Source organism: Symsagittifera roscoffensis, chromosome 3, assembly GCF_963678635.1.
Source record: "Symsagittifera roscoffensis chromosome 3, txSymRosc1.1, whole genome shotgun sequence".
NCBI classification, from domain to species: Eukaryota; Metazoa; Xenacoelomorpha; order Acoela; family Convolutidae; genus Symsagittifera; species Symsagittifera roscoffensis.
In genome coordinates this window covers 65,817,964-65,835,667 of record NC_087064.1, presented here as the reverse complement: position 1 = coordinate 65,835,667, position 17,704 = coordinate 65,817,964, and the positions used below count along the sequence as shown (strand labels likewise).

Here is a 17,704-nt window from a genome sequence, read left to right as displayed (position 1 = left end):
TCAAAATTTTTTTTCAGCCGCTCATTATCATGCAAAATTTTGAGCGTAATCTGCTCAAAAACCATTCAAACCGCTAAAACTGTGCTTGAAATTGAGCGGAAAGCAGACCCTTTCAATTTTTTTTTTCACTGTCAGTTAGTTTGCCAATGTTATTACACAAATTTGTTACAATTTATATTTAAAAAAGTTGGTTGATGCAAAAAACTGCAACCTATTTTTCAGAAAAAAGACAATGAGATTGCTCTGAAATAAAAAAAAAAACAGTATAATTGGCGCCGATTTCTTTCAAAAGTTTTTTTTTCGATTTGATCTGGCTTTTTTCTTTACGCTTTATCATACCAACTATTGCATCATAATGTACAGACATGCAAACACACGCTACCCTCACAAGCAAAAAAAACGCTAGTATAAATTGGCATTGATTATAAAAGAGTTAAAAGTATCTGAATATTAAATTTAGCGATTTTTTTAGCCACTACATTTTGAATGGGGAGTGGCACTTGGTGGGCACTGTGGCCAAGTTCAACCGGGCTGTGTATGACCACATTCCATACACAGACGTGACCTACTCGGTCCATCTGCAGAGGAGACCCAAGTTCTACGAGAAGAACATCGTCATACCCACTGCCCTCATCAGGTTAATAGATATTGGTAGATCTATTGTGGGGGGGGGGGGGGGGTATAGGGTTTTGACAGAGAAGGGGGATGGGGGAGGGGGAAGGTGGGAGGGGGAGGCTGATTGGTCGGTTCTTAAAAATACTTTAATTAGCTGTCTTTTGTTAATGTGCTTCAAAACCATATCTGTTTTTATTTAGTACCGTATCTGGTGCCTTTAAAACCATATCCGTTCTTATTTATTCTGGTAACCTTTCTTTGATGTCATTTTTTGAAAATTACGTAATCAGCTTCGGAGGACCATCCTCACCTCAAAACCAATAATGAAAAACCATTTATTCATTATAACTTCAATACGTTCAGTAGCTGTAAGTACAGACAAACTAATAACGGTTTATTGGCTTGAAGAGGACCTTTCTTTCAAATTGAATTCACTTATGATGTGCGGGCGTGAAAATTAATTTCTCCTTTGTGACGTAGGAGAAGAACCTACGCGCAAGTACATGGACATTGACCTCGCCCTTAAAATTTTGGATAAGGGTCAACCATGCACTGCTCTGTTCTATCGATTTAGGCAGGAGCGGAATTGGGGGGATGGGGATGGGGGGTTGGTGGAGCCGCATGTTTTTCCTCAGGTATTGGACCCCCTGACGACCCAAAGGGTCCCCCTTTTGGCTCTATTTTAAGACATCCGTTTTTACTAATTTTTAAGGCATACTAATTTTTCCTACGTAGTTTTTTATAGACAATGAAATCAGTCGGAACATTCAGGGCTCAGTTTTTGCATCATATATGCATGATCCATACTTAGAGCGGTTATGATTATTCATCCAATAATTATTGTAGTTCAAATCTTCTGCACTTAGATTTTTCCCATGATGTTTAATTCATCGTCTTGTTTGAGTATCGCGCCCCTTTTCGACTGTTTGCGGGCAATTTTCAAACTAGTGCGACCAATTTTTTTCATACTATATTGACCATTTTTTTTAGACTATCGTGACTAATTAAAAGACTAAATTAGATGCTTACAATTTTGGAGCATTTTTAAGTTTTTAATTCTTAGAAAATATAGCGGATCTAAACTTACAGTATCACCAGCGGATCAAAAGTTTTTGCAAGGTAAATTCAAACTTCCAAAACATTTTTTAAAACGTTTTGACGCATTTTTAGCTTGTCAAAAGTCAATTGCAGGTCCTCAAAAACACTAAAAAGACCCAACTTAGATTAAAACTGCTTGGCCAACGATACTTTTTTTAAAGAAAAGACTAATAAAGATGTTTGAGAACGCTTTATGAAAGTTTTTGATAAAAATTGCGTTTTTAGGAGTATCTTTGTACCAAAGACATTTTTAGAAAAAAAGTTTGGAATGGTCGGCTAAATTATGTCGCATAAAACAGTACCAAAAGGGGTCTTTTGAGTTGTGAGGTGGTAAGCTCCTTGAATCCCTGAACAAAAGAGGCGTTCACGCACACGCCCTTTCGATACCTGCCCAAACCCACTCCTGTACATTAAAATAGAATCCTCGTTGCCCCCTCCCTAATAAAGAAGTGTAGTCACTTCAAAATATAATCTTCGTGACTTTGCGTTATCATTGTTTGATCATTGTTGATTCCGTAGCATGAGACTGGAAATCGAAATTGTTGAATATTTTCAAAATTCCGAATTCCGACATTTTGCTCCTCGACCTGTTCCTGTAATAGTAAAAATATAATATCAAGCGAATCATTCAATATGGTCTATTAATATTTGTTTGTTCCAATTTTTTGGCCTCAAGCCCCACTCTAATTATGCAAAAAAAATCTTGCGTCTTATTTTGTACAAGCGTAAATATGACAAATTGCAAACCACTTTTACTTGAACAGAATTTTAACAGTACACAAACTGTATCTTCATGATTTTTTCTTCAAATTCTGTTTTCACCCTGTTAACAAAAATGCTTCCAACTTATTTTCTAAATTCATTCTTAGCAAAATGTAGTTCTGCGTACATGGCAAGAAAATATGAATTCTTTTTTTTCGGAACATTTTTGTAAAAATAAACTGATTAAGTTGATAGCGCATTCTCTCAGAAAGAGGGGCTACGCTTCTCAATTTATTGAGCAAAAATATAGTTTTACCTGAAACTTTTCGATTTTTAAAAACTTAAGAAATTACTTGTTTTGCGTCTAATTTTTGGAAAGTTTTTGGGTAGGTAAAATGATTTTTGTCAAATACGTCTTTGATTGTAATTAATAGTATGACTTTAACCTGATAACTTTTATAAACAGTCTTGATTTTGGGTATCAGCTTCCTTTTGCAAACTGAAACACCTTTTGAACTTGTACTTTGGTTACTGCCGCATGAGCTCAGTTGGAGGTCCTCAGTCCGAAAAGTCACCATCCTGTCCCGCAGGTGGTATGGAGACTCTGGGCACATGTCAAAGATGGAAGCAGCAGTAACTATTATAGGGGTGAAATTCAAGAAAATTGAAAACAGACCCGGTAACAAGGGCCTACGACTCGCGAGTTTCAGGTCTTAATGAGAAGAAATTGTGCATTTACAGAAAATTTTTTACCTTCGGCCCTGCGGTATTATGAACAAACTATGCGAATAGCATAGTCACTGAAGGTTATCCACTACTGCTATAGATGGTCTTCCCTCAGGAACCATTAGTTTGAAATAGTGCCCTAAAATTTTTTATTGTACAAACTTGATGTAAACGTTTTGAGGTATGTGATTTGGACAGAGTTCATTTATTTGTTATTTATGAAGCATACTACTTACACTGATCAATGTAAGATAGGTGTCTAGGGGGCAGATTGTGTACCCTTTGTCAATCTTTCCTCCAGGAACTTAAGTTTTTGAAATTAATTTTTTCTGAGTTGATTTTGGGACTAAATTTGCATATTTTGTTATCATTGTTGATTTAATAAATCGTTTGTTTACTATTCGCAATAGGTTTTAGATTTTGATAACAACTTAGAAAGTCGACTTCACTTGCATTTTTTGACTGGTTTACAGGGTTGTCTCTTTAATTCAAGGTCATACACATTCAATTCTGTCACCTCCTTTTTAAGACATAGGTTAGTTTTTCAATGGGCAGCATCAATGGGAATACTTTTGCGGGCTTTTTATGAGCCAGTCTGAACTAAAAACTTTACAAATAGATTTGCTTCAATTTATATAGCTTTTCAACTAGTTGGTTGTTTTTTCTTAACTGATCGATTTACCTGATTTCTGCGAGGGGAGTTCAATTTCAATATGAGCACAAACATTGAGTTGAAAATCGCCCAATTGGTAACTCAAAACTAAAAGTATTATCCGTTGATTTGGTTTTTTGCGTATTGAGTTAGGGTTAATACAAATGTACTTCGATCATATATTGCTACAAAAGAAAAGAGCACTAGTGGTTTAATTTGCCTTATGAAACTCAAATTATAGAAAATAATACAAAAGTTTAGTCTTTTTTGGTTCTATTGCTCACTTACCCTATTGCAACAGTTTGTTGACTAACTAGATTTTTATAAGTTTTGTTTCAAAAATACAGTTTAAGAGCCATTTTGCAGACTCCAACTTTCCAGACTGCAAAGATAGCACCCTAAACCGTACGAGTCCACCATCATTTTCATTCGTTTTCCTTCGCTACAAAAGGTTCCGACCATCGCGTTGATGTGTTTTTTTTCTAAATAAATTTGATATATCTTGTACCTAACTTTATACACGCGGTCATTTTTACTGTAATTCCAGGAAACTTTTTATATGTTAGATCTAATCAATATTTTGTTTTGGTGTTTTCGACCAGTATGAGATTGAATTAGGTTAGCACAGTGTCAATTTTGAAGTAAAAACGACAAAAAATCGAATTATTTGAAGTACATGATACTTGTATTTATGGACAAAATTACTCCGGCACAAAAAGAATAATTTAACAGCTGTATTTGTCTACTTGTCCTGAAGCAATCGAAAGTAGACATAAAATATTGATAGGCTCAAAGAATCGATCCTCATTTATAAAAAGATGGTAAATTACACCGGTCATTGCTTCTTTCTGTAAAACGGTTCTTAGTACTTTTGAGCAGAAATTAACTGAAAAAAGGGTTAATCAAAAGAGTATGCGGCCATGCTTTCTGTATCTATAAATGAGTGCTAGTCTCAAGTGACCTCCTAAGTAAATAGATTTATAACCCTTTCCAACAATTTTTTTTTATCTCAGGCCAAATATTATGAAATTTATGAATTTATTATGAAGTTATGATGCTGTTTATCAAAGCAAAAAAAAATCAATTAAACAATTATAATAAATCAATTTCCAAATGTTTTCTAATTTCTTTTCAAAAAATGGCTCTTTTTCCTTCCCCCCCCCCCACCTGCAAAATTTTATATTTGAAATTACTGTTCACTTTGTCCGATTGTCATGAAAATTGGCGTGTAGACTAGTTAGGCCATGACAAACATATTTGGTCTCCATAATTAACCTTGTAAGACCGCTCGTTAGACCATAAAATTCATGTTTGAGTGAGGTGGGGGGGGGGGGGGGTAAGGAAAAAGAGCCCAAAAAATCTATTTGAATCGATTGTAAAGGATAAAAACTTGAGTGCTGTTTTGTTCCGACTATTGAAAATGGGAAGGAACTTTGTATTCGGGTGTTTTATTTTTTTTGTTTTGCACGCAAAATCAAGTCCTACAATAATCATTGGACTGGGTTTAAGGATATATCATATCAAAACCCTTTCAGTCGTGGATCGAACTTTAAAAAATTTCAACAAAAATGTTTCAGTGTCGAGAAAAAACAGTTTGAAATCTTTTCTGGTAAGTGTTTTTTGCACGTTTTCAAAAATTTTGTGTAAAAAAATAAGTATATGGAGAAGAAATTGATTTTAATAGCTTATAATGGTTTTAAATGTTTTTTTTTGCGAGGATAATAATCGATTACATTGAACCATAAAATCCAATTCATGATCTACATTTTCCACAATCATCATTTTCTAGACAAATTGTAGCCAACTAAAAACCAGTGTACTCGATGTATACCCATGTAGCTATAGTATTCAAAATACTGTCTGCTAGTATTCTAGGAGCGCTCGGAAACTCAATGTGGTTGACCTAAAAAATGTCGGCAAATGAATTTTCGGAAATCCACCTCCCCCCCCCCTCTCGACCTCTCGACAATCCTAGATCTGCTCCTGATCCTCAGGAATGCTTGCTGGTGCATGTTGAAAAAGTACTATGCATTGATCAAGGAATGTTGAATTAAATTCGCGAATTATACAGTGCTGATTTAAATTATCCGGACAAAACGAACAAAACTTGAATTTTCAAACGCGTTTTTCTCAAATTGGGTTAAGATTAGACAAAAAGTGAAGAGGACGAAAGTTGCTTAGAATTTCTGCTTTTTTGCTTTTTTCAATTAATCAAAAATTACGCTGAAATTAATTGTTAATTGATATGAAAATTATATCATAGGAAGCCTCTTACGCAGCTCAACAAAGTTTAAGAAGGTTTAAATTTCCAAAAATTTGCTCAAATTGTTTAAAATTTATTTTTAAACAGAGATTCTGGGTTTTATACAGTAAAAATCACATTTATTGACTATCGAGTGAAATTTTTTTCATTTATACTGGTTTTTGGAGATTTAACCCTTTTTAAACTTTGTTGAGCTGCGTAAGAGGCTTCCTGTGATATATTTTTCTTATCAATTGACTAAGTAGTTTCCGCGTAATTCTTGATTAATTGAAAAAAGCCAAAATAACCCATTTTTGGGGTAAAATGTTTGTTGAGAATTTCGGAGAAAAATGGCACCATATTAATTCTGGTGAAATTCTAAGCAACTTTTGTCCTCGTCACTTTTTGTCTAATCTTAACCCAATTTGAGAAAAACGCGTTTGAAAATTCAAGTTTTGTTCATTTCGTCCGGATAATTTAAATCAGCACTGTATTTGGTTATACGAATAAAAGTCTGGAGGTAGACATGCTCTTTGAACATCCGAAGAAAGTGACGGGTTATTCTGTCTGGGGTCTTCTTTTCTTCAGCTGAAATTCGACTTTTCACTAACAGTTTCTGTTTTTATATATCATCTGAAAGCTTGTGGTGCCTTGAGCTTAAAATAAAAAAAATTATTTCACTTACAACCGTTCTGAAAACGCGACCATTTTCTTATGCAGATCGAAAAATTTGGATATTCATTTCGCGAAATCAAAAAATTATTTCACCTTTGGTCATTTTTTTTGCAAACTGAAACTCAGAACAATAAAGTAGCTTTCAATCGTGTATGACATGTCATCGAAGTTAATCGAAGGTCAATTGAGTCAAACTAGGCGTTTTTACTCGCTGTTTTGATATTCAGAGCGGGTCTAGGATGAAACCCGGTTGCATTCTGAGCTCCATTGAAGTTCTCGAAGTTAGTGTCGACCACATTGTGATTGATTTTAGTCTTTTGGCGACGTTGGTGTTTCTGCTGCCGCCGGAAAGTGGGGAGAAGATTGGGTTGTCAATCACTGTGTTCCTGGCCTTGTGCGTCAACCTGCTCCTAGTCGCCGAGATGATGCCCGCAACGTCCCTCGAGACACCCATCATAGGTGTACTAAATAATTTAAAAAATAATATAATAAAGAAAAATATTTAATAGCTAAATATAATCATAGTAAATAATACGAAAAAATATAATTAATTATAAATAAATAAATAATGCAAATATTTGTTACCAATTGTATGTTATATATAAATTTAACAAACATTTGAATCTTTTGAACACCCCTTTCCTCCATGGTACTCCTCAAGAATCTCCCTAAAAATGAAAACAATAATTTAGCACTAGAGCTTACTAATGAAAATTCTTATTTTGCTGCATACTGTTTGGTCAGAAGTTCGACTTACTTAATCTACTGAACAATATCCTACCTTTTTGAAAGGGTAAAGACTGTTAAATAGATCTCATGTATTCTGTCTTCCAAAATTATTATAGTTGGAATTATATTAGTTATTGTTCCGACTATTTGAAAAATGGGGAGACACTTTGCATTCAGGTGCGTTTAGATTTTTTCTTTTTTTTCCACGCAAAATCAGGAATCACAATTAATCATCAGACTGGTTTGAGTGACATATCATATTAAAGCCCTTTCAGTCGTGATTCGAATCACATTAAAAAATGTTCAAAAAATTTCTCCCAATTTTGAGAAGAAACGGTTTGAAGTTTTTGATTTTTTTGTCTTAAGTCAAGCGAATGAAGTTTTTGGAGTTTTTTTCACTTCATTTTGGGAATCAAAAGCTTCAAAAATTTCAAAAAGTTTCTGCAAAAAATGTTGAAAAGTTTTTTTAAAGTTTTTTAGTCTTTTTTCTACAAAAATTTTTGTACAATTTGCCTGTAATAATATGACTGTCTAATATGCCTAAATTATATTTTTATGTTAGATCCTTTTATCACACCAAGCAGAAAAAAATACACTAGTTTTGAAAACAAAACTTTCTAAACTGTAGTTTTCGAAAGACCATGGTCGGAACATTCTGTGCTACTTGCACAGTAATCGGCTATCCTTGTTATAGGTGCAATTATTATATAAAGTTTTTGGTAAAAATTGTGAATTAAATGGTACTTTTTAGTTAAATGGTACTATGGTACTTTTTAGTTAAATTAGATTTTTAGCACGGTTTTTGCTTGATGAAATGAGTGTAAAATTGATATCCGACGTTCAAATGAACAGTTATAGATCACTTAACATTGTTCAGTTTCGTTGATTTTTAGTTTTTAACAAATTTATTAGAAGTCTTAAATTTATGAAACAATTCTGACCTTGTAAATTTTGTGGGCATTTTGTGTTTTCTTGCTCAGGTCGTTGTTTAATGAAAACAGTTTCCAAGGGTTGGGCTTATAGTTGTTCTAAGACTGGACATCTCTGATTCGACCAAGTATACATTACACAAATTTTTTATACTATCTGAAATGTATCAAAATTTTGAGCTCAATCTAGTTCATATAGCGCGCGTATTCCAAATCAAATTAAAGCCAGTAAATTGGTCTTATCAATACAAAACAGGACGCTAAATACATCCTTTCGAGTCTATCATAGCGTGTTGATGAATAAAAATATCTCAAAACGAAGAAAAAACCATTCATTTTTCAATTATTTTATTGATTAATTGAGCAAAAACGTTTTCTTCAGCTTTAAAGGGCAGGCGGAACATTCATGGCTAAGCTCTGGTTTACGAGCAGTCTTAGTTATCAGTTGGGCTGATTTTAATTTTTCTCTGTCACGAATCAAATTAGGAAATTTTTATTTTAATTCCGACTTTCGCAGAAAAAAAAGATAAATATTTATGCTTGAGGTGGTTATTCAGACAAATTTTGGAATTTTTAGCTGAACAGAATTTTTTAAAGCTATCTGAATGGCATTTTTGTCTTTAGTTCAAGTTGAAACAATTACCTGGTATCATTTTTTTTGTAAAAGATGGGGGTTTGAAAGGTGCTAAATTGGTCAATTTGGGATAATAATGAGCATTTTTGCTTTCTTATGACAGATGGTGTAAGCGGCGGATTAATCCGCTCCAAATTGATAGGAGGCAAATATTTTAGTCTTTGCTTGTGTGGGTCAAATTGAAGAAAAAAAAGTATGAAAAAAAATTTTCCGATTACTTTTCAACAATAAAAAGAACACTTTTGATTTGCGCTAAAGTGCAGACGGGACATTCAGGGCTTTGCCCTAATACACGAGCAAACTTGTTATGGTTGAAAATTATTGGTTTAGTTTTTCTGTTATATAGCTGAAAAGTCAGATGTGAAATTTCATTTGTGAGTTTGTGTGTTGCAGGGGAGTACTATTTGATCTCTATTAGTATGGTGGCCATGTCCCTAGTGGCCACAGTCGTGGTTCTCAATGTCCATAATCCACACTCCAACGCCGCCAAACCACCCAGAATTGTAAGTTCATGCGCGTAACAAATCTTTGGAGTTCTGGGCTCAATCAGGCAGCCATTTAAGTAGAAAAGTCATCACGTAGACAAATTCTATATCTTATCTCGCTGTGATTGGTTAATATATATATCTGTCTACTTAACAGGTTGTCTAGTTGTCGCTTTGTGAAGCAAATTTTCAAATAGGGACCCCCGGGTTGACCTCCGTAGACCAAAAATGCTAATCATACAATTCCATAAACTTAGTTTATGAAAAAATACTAATCATACAAATTTCATACATTTTGCTAAAATTGTGTCGTCGAATTTTCAAAAAACTTTTTTCTTATTTTGGCATAAAATTCGGTGTATCGTACTACATAAAAAAGAAAATGTATCGTAGGGTGTATCGTACTACATTTTTTTGTGCTTTTTTTTCAACCGCAAATTGTTTTTCGTACTCAAACAAACATTTTTTGTGTGTATAGCGAGTCCTGGATATACTAATATTGGACTTTTTTCAAAAACGCTTAAAGCTCCTCTTGTTTGTATGACATATTTTTCTATGCCTTGATCAATGTCTGGTAATTTAAAAATTCAAATTTTAGAAATAGTCATCTTTGAAAATCTGTGCCAAAATTTAAAATTTCATTACTTTCGTTATATTATTTGTGTGACACATAATTCAAACATTGCAGGCTGCTTTCAATGCTTTTTTAATGCGAGACGGCCAAACCTTTGGTTACTACGTTTGAGTAACCGAGGTTTATGTCATTTGTGCTCGGTTACGAACACAATCAAGTAATTTTGAGAAATTAAAATGTAAAACATCAATATTTTTGGTTTATGGAAAAATGCTAGTCATACAATTTCCATATATGAAAAAATACTAATCATAGACCTTTCATTCATTTTTCTGTACTTATGGAATTGTATGGAAAGTGTATGATTAGCATTTTTCCATGTATGAAAATTGTATGACCAGCATTTTTGGTCAACCCGGGTATATTTTTTTGATAAACTCAGACATAACCCATAACTGAAGGCTATCAAGCACAAATTTTATTTCATTAATGTTTCATAAAACCTATTTTAATTTTATACAAAAAGTGAACTATCCTTAGACAGAGCAATTTTTTATGACCTATCGATCACTCCTCTGCAATTCGCAGGAACCATACTTATTATTATTAAAGTGCCTAAAATATGATCCCAACCCTAAAAATTGAGAACAATGTTGTTCCAGATATCAACCAACAACCTAATTACACTTTGAATTTTTAACTGAAATCAACCATTTATGGGTCATATACTGTACCAAGCTCTAGCAGACCATATAAACCCTGCTTCATTAAGGTCTCATTTTGTTTTTGCTGCAGATAACCTTCATTTTCTTCGACTGCATTGGACGACTAGTTTTCATGACTCGGAAAAAAGAGGAGAAAACAAAAGCAACGAGACCTAATTCAAAAACCAGCAAGCAACGAATGACGACTGTCTACTCGACTGTAAAAGCCGACAGCGCCTTCGACTTCACCAACGGTCATTGTCGCGAATATTACCCCGAGCTGCGAGACGTGCCCATTTTCCGAACACCCGAACGGATCTCTACCTTGCGGCATCCTGCAAATCACTCGGATGTGAATATAAACTATCTCTCACACGAGATGAACTTTAACCGAATAGAGGCCGAGTGTCAGGTATTACGTAATGACAAGAGTTTTGTTATGCAACATAGTAAGTGGAATCAGTCGAGCCGTAATGTGGAAAATTCCCCTGGAGGACAGCAAGATGGCAGCTCGGAGTTGAAATCTGTTTTGAGAGGATTCGATCAGCTTCTAAAAAGGTGACAAAAAATCATTATGGGCCATATCTGTCTTTACTTGATAATTTAATTTGTACTTCCCTGAATGACATTTCCCGGGTCGAGCTGCCAGACATTGAAAGTTACGCCCGTCGGGATCCAGACTCAAATTGCAGAGTCGCACCGAATGGTTGAGTCTGGAAAAACAGGACCTAACGTCGCAAAGTCGCGCCACGGTCGGTTTGATCGCGAAAGTCTAGATATAAAGTCGCAAAAGTCTGTTAAGTTGCAAAGTTCTGGTAAAATGCGCATAAAGTCTGGGATCTTTTTCCTCCCCCCCCCCCCCCCCCACCTGCTATTTTTTACTGGTAAAGTTGCTGTTCACATAGTCCGATCGTTATGAAAATTGACATGCGGAATAATTAAGCTGTGCCAAAGAAAATCACTCGTTACAGCATAAAATTGATGGTCGTGTGAGGTGGGGGGGTTGGAGGAGAGGGAAAAGAGCCAAAGTCTGGACATGAAGTCTGGACATCAAACCGCAAAAAGTTGGACATACAATCGCAACCATGCCATATTGGCGCAATTTTGAAGTTCTGGAAAAAAATTACCTGATCTTAAACAAAGTTTTTTGTTTTCTTGTCTTCGTTGAATCTTTTCCAATTGTCTGTTGAGTATATGTTTTGAAGCAAGAAGAAAAGCTTTCAAACGGTTTTACTCTTTTATGCCGTATCATCTGACATTAAAACTCATGATGATTAGCTCTTCTGAAAACGAAAATTTTATCCTGCGAGATAAGAACTGCATTTAAATTCTCTTTGAACTGCATAAACTCAAATCAGAACCGACGTTCATCGCGCTGTTGCAAGTCGGTTCGAGCCGGTGTTACTGTTCCCTGCGTAGCAAAAGTCGAGACCGATGTCTTCAGTCGCAAAAACTTGGGCAGGGCCAATATTGAACAAGCAGGTGGCGTTGTTGCATACCGGTGACGGTGTTGCCTTCCCCGTCTCTGGACTTGAAACTCTGGGAGATGATAAAAGCGCTACGAATCATTTGGGTCGCAAAAGACTGGAAATGCCAAAGTTTGTAAATGAAAGTCTGAAAATGCCAGAGTATGATCGTGATCTGGAAATGCGTAAATTTGACCGAGATAGTCTAGACATAATACCCAGATTTCGACCCCTGTTAGAAAAAACTACCGAAATCAAATTTTCAGACACTGTAATTATATTTGGAAAAAGTAAACAACTAGTGCTGTTTTACGCATTGGGTGAATGCGATTATATCCATATTTTTTCAGCAGAGATAAAGTAATCGTTGGATTCTTCGAAAAATAACTAAAAACAGTTGTCAATATTATAACTACAATCAAAATTTTGATTTAAATTAAGCTCATGGTTGAATTACTGACGGTTACTTGAGCCGCAGAAATTGCGCCGTCTAAATCATGGTCGCAAAAATCACTCCGATATTTTCGGTGGTGATAGACTGGTTTCATTAGCCACAACGTTTGCGCCGTCTCCAACGAGGTCGCGAAAGTCGCGACGGATCTTTCCGGTTCCCAAAGTCTGGAAATGGCAATGTTTGCTTTTGCTGTCGTACCACTTCCTGGTTTGCACTGGTCGCGCCGTCTCCTTCTGGGTTGCTAAATCACGAAGGAAGTTTTTGGCTGCCACAAATCTGGAAACGGCCAAGTTTTGTCGCAAAAGTCTAAGCACCACAAATGTTTGTCGCGAAAGTCGAGTTGCGCCGTCTCCGTCTTGGTCTTCAAAGTCGCGACGGATCCTTTTAGTCGCAAAAGACTGAGAATGCGAAATTTTGGTCGCAATAGTCTGGACATAAAACGCGGACCTGTGTTAAAAAAGCTACTGAAATCGAACTCTGTATCTCAAATCAAGTTCTATATCTGTTTCAAAAAATGGAATAACTTCGTTCCGTATTTTCGATTTAAACGCTCAACAAAAATGTACCAAGCGCTAATTAAAAAAAAATTAAATTCAAACTAAGATATGAAATTTGCCGTAATAAAATACCATAATTTTTTTCTGTCGTATTCTTTTTTAGACATTTTTAAACTTAAATGTTTTATTACATGCAATTGAAGACATCTTAACTTTTAAATTCACGTGGAGCTTTTTAATGGAATCCCTTTTCCTTGGTATGTAATTAAAAATGTAAGCTATCCATTTAATCCATCAAGTTCTTATTTACCATTTCAGGCTAGACACCTTAGTGGATAAGTCTTCAGGCAAGGACGAATCGGACAGGAATGATATAATTGAGGAGTGGCACTTTCTTGCCAGAGTGCTGGATCGTCTGTTCGCCATACTGTCCATAGTCATCATCCTCGTGGCCACAATTGTACTCATTTATGAAGCCAGAAATCAAGTCAACATACCGAAAGGTCACTGAAGGCCATGTGAACAAACTTTTTTATCCACGAGAAAATCATGAACACATTGTATCTCTTTCCCAAATTTTTGCAGATTTTTCAAAGCATGATTGAAACTTCTTCCTGCGATTAAATTATGACTAGAATATTGAAGATAAACATATTTTGCATAAATAATTTTCTTTGCGTCTAGTTTGTAGATTAGTTGTTATAACAATCAAGCCAGGGGCGGATCTAGGATTTTCTCGAGGGGGGAGGGGGGCGGATTTTCCAAACCTTTTTTTAGGTCGACCAAATCAGTATAAAGACCCCCATTTTGACCAAATTTTCAGCAGCAAGTTTTTGAAAAAAAACAGGCCAAAAAAGGCGTTTTTAGGTCTTTTTTGGAAAATTTTGACCAAAAAATTGCCATTTTGACCAAAAAATTGCCAAAGGCGCCTTAAGAAAAACTTTAGGGTACCTCACCAAAAATAGAATTTCAAAATAGTACAAAGGGGGGGGGGGCTTTGGGTCGGCAGGGGGTCGAACCCGTGAGGGCGGAGGCGTCTGCTTTACCTCCCCCCCCCAAAAAATCGCTACTGAATCAAGCTATCCTGATTGATAAGTGTTCGCGGAACTCCCAAAAAGTGGTCACATGCCGTGTTCCGTAACTTCTACAAGTTTTTTTGGTTCTTTTTTTGTTCACATTGTCCAATTGTCATAAAAATTAGAATGTGACATTATAACTTTTGTCCGAACACAGTTTGTCTTCACGTGCAACCTCAAAAAACGAGTAATTACACCGTAAAAGTGATGTTTATATCTGGTGGGGGAGAAGGGGTTTTAATACAGAACTTAAATAGTTTATATAAAACAAGAGTAGATGGTTGCTGTGCAAATACAACAGAAAGTTCCGAATACATAATGAATAAAATTTTTATAAAAATAATAATTTACCTTTTTTCCAAGTTTGTGTAGTGCTTTTGACTGGAGTCATGGCTTGAACAAAACGAAAGCTTTTGTTTTTTTTTTGAGTTTCTCACAATTTTTTTGAAACTGTTTTTTTTTGAAAAGTTTTCAAGGCCAATGAAGTGTCATAAAACTTCGAAAACTGTTATTTCGCGGTCTAAACAAAAGTTTTTTGTGACATTACTATACCTATGAGAGCAAAACTAATTGCCAAGAAAAGTGAAAAATTAGACTAAAAAGCAAACATAAATTTAACAATAAAACAAAATTACAAAAATCTTGATGTCGATCGATTCAAGGCTGAAAGGGCTGTCATTTGATATATAACTCAAACCATTGTGATAAATTGTTATGGCCGCTGACTCTGCAAAGAAAAAAATGGAAAGCCTAAAACATATCCGAAGACACTTCGCCTTTTCAGTTGTCAAAACAATGAATTGAGTCCGGAAATTTAAATAGAACAAGTTAGAGCCCTGATTGCTCTGGAATATAAGGTGATACCAAGCCCAAAGCTTACAAAGTAGAGCATTTTGAGTTCTGCATCAATTTGGCATCCAAACTTTGCAAGCTACTTTTTATAAAAACTACATTATTTTAGCTTCTCGTTTTGCAATTTTCATTGTGAAAAAACCTGTCAAATTTTCTTGCGAACTCGGATGCCATTGCCCTGCGTTTTCTTAGCTCTAGATTATGTACAAAAATAAGGCTCGTATATCAAGGCAAAACCCTGAATGCTCCGAGTGCTCTTTAATTTATATCGAATAGAATTTTAGGAAAAAAAATATTGAAAAATATTGAAAATTTTTTTTGGAAAATATCAAAGATCAAGTGTGAAAAAATTGAGCCGGACAAAAGTAATACGACCAGTTAGCTAGCCTCCATTCAATTGGGAACAAATTTTTTGTGCGGGATAGTTCGCGACGCATAAATAATTCGCGTTGCGCTTTCAGGATTAAGAGTAAAATTTTCAAAGTGCGCATAAATTATACCAGAGCATTATCAAATTAGCAACTTTAAAACTTTCAAATTTTAACAAAAAGCGATCGAAAAGTAAAAATTTTTTTTATTTGATTTAAGGGAGTCAATATCTTCAATCTGCATGAAAACTCTTTGTTAAAAACTATTTCGATCACTAAAAATTGACTGAATAAAAAACCACAACAAACAAAAATTTTTCTTCGAAAGTGGTAACAATTACTCAATACTACAAGTTATATAAGACTCATTGACTAGTAGGTGCAGCCGCCACAGAATACTGGAAATTGACAAAAACAGCAAAAATAATTTCGGATCATGCGGGCAACGATTTCACGGTTCTCGGCTTTTGCTGAATTCCAATGAAGTCTATTAGTTGTCCAGAAAAGTAAAATTTAGTGATCAGCAATATTTGACTTCTTGAAAATATGTAGATATATTAAATTTTTCCTTGTCTCAGTTAAACTTCAGTTGTTGCATTAGTATTGTCTAATCGATGCGGCTCAACTTTTATTTGAGACAACTGAGCCCGCACTGGAGTTCCATGGATATAAATTGATTAAATTTGAATTTTTTTGTCAGTGTCTATAAAATTGAAAAATTAATCGATTATTCTCAATTAAAAATGGAATATATTGTTTCTATTTAGTAAAGCATTAAAATTCATTTCGAAGTCCATTGTAATCGAATATTTTTCATTTTTATAGGTTACGACAATGAAATTGCCTTATAATCGATTTTTCCCACTTGAGATGCGAATTTCAACGAATTTTAACATAATATGTTTTCCACATTTCAAACTACAGTTGGTTGTTAGTTGTTGTTCAATTACCCCCGCCAGCACCCCCCCCCCCCTCCCACCACGCTACTTGATTCAACCACTACCTCACTCGGATTGAATTTGAACCAGTACCCCACCCGGCTTGGTTCAGGTGGAGGCTTGGTTCAAGTGGTGAGACGGGTGGGGGAAGGGGGCTATTGGTGGTTCATGTCAAGTTAACTTACTCTTTTCTGACAAACTATGAGCGCTTAAATCATTAATAGAAAGGTAACAAAGCTTTCAGCGGTTCCTTTACATTGATTTTAAGGTTTCGTTGAGTGGTGGAGCTTTAGGCTATATAAAAAACAATGAAAAGGAACAATTTCTTGTTAGGAAGACTTGAGTGAAAAAAGTAAATAATTTGTGACGAAATTGCTCTCCTTTAAAATTTTCAAAAGATGTTAGCAATCACTTTGGTTCAAATCAGCACATGATTAGTGTTTCATTTTTTACTCAGTAATCAGTAAAACTTGAAAACCGGGAAATGAGTCTATGTAACAACGTGCTAACTTACTAATTACATAAGCTCGGTAGAGTATATAAGAGACGAGGTGGGGGGATGTGGTTAGACGAAGCTCCCCCTCATGGATTTGACTCACTCACAACCCAAAGTCCCTCTTTGGCACTAACTCATGACATCCATTTTGAACGAATGACTCTGAGCTTAATTCTAAAGACGCATTTGGTGGCAAAACATAAAAGTTTTTAGTGGAAGCGAGCTCCAAAAACGCAATTTTGATTGAAGTTTTTCAGAAAATGTCTAAAAAATCCCAGAAAGTTTTCGCACAATATTATATTTTCTTAAGGGTATTTTGGGAAAACTTGCGTTCAGATCGTTCTACTCATGCTAATTAATTATTGTTTTAATTGGGGCAACAATTAATAGTCTAAGAATTTCTCAGTTTACCGAAAAACATAGTATCTCCATTGATTATCAAATTAAGAAGAAGACATTTTCAAAACATTTTCAAGCGACATCAGTTGACCGAAAAAATGAGTTCCGCTTACGGAATGGAAGCTCAGAGTAAAAAATGAGCTGAAGCATAAACAAGTTTAACCAGAAGAAACAAACTGTTCCTTGATACTTTAAGGGTAGAAAAAATCAAAGTTCCGATAAAAAGGACAGAATTATAATTTTTGTACAGGTTTCTTGCCTTTTCACTCATCGCTTTATCAGTGGTCAGAACAATAAATTGACAGTCCGGAATTTTTTAAATAGACAGACCTAGAACTCGAAAAAAACTTTGGTCCGTGAGTGTTCTTGACTACGAGGTGATACCAAGCGGAT

The 17,704-nt window shown here is 35.1% G+C and overlaps 1 protein-coding gene across 1 annotated transcript in view; it reads left to right on the top strand.

Annotated features, from left to right (window-relative positions):
- Positions 1–13,752, top strand: part of LOC134841383 (neuronal acetylcholine receptor subunit beta-4-like) — a 54,847-nt gene extending 41,095 nt beyond the window's left edge. The window contains exons 7-11 of the mRNA XM_063857332.1: positions 473–637; positions 7,024–7,169; positions 9,396–9,505; positions 10,857–11,323; positions 13,501–13,752. Of these exons, the coding sequence (XP_063713402.1) occupies positions 473–637; positions 7,024–7,169; positions 9,396–9,505; positions 10,857–11,323; positions 13,501–13,693 (1,081 nt within the window). The 3' untranslated portion in view covers positions 13,694–13,752. The remainder of the gene's footprint in view (positions 1–472; positions 638–7,023; positions 7,170–9,395; positions 9,506–10,856; positions 11,324–13,500) is intronic.
- Positions 13,753–17,704: the final 3,952 nt, after the last annotated feature.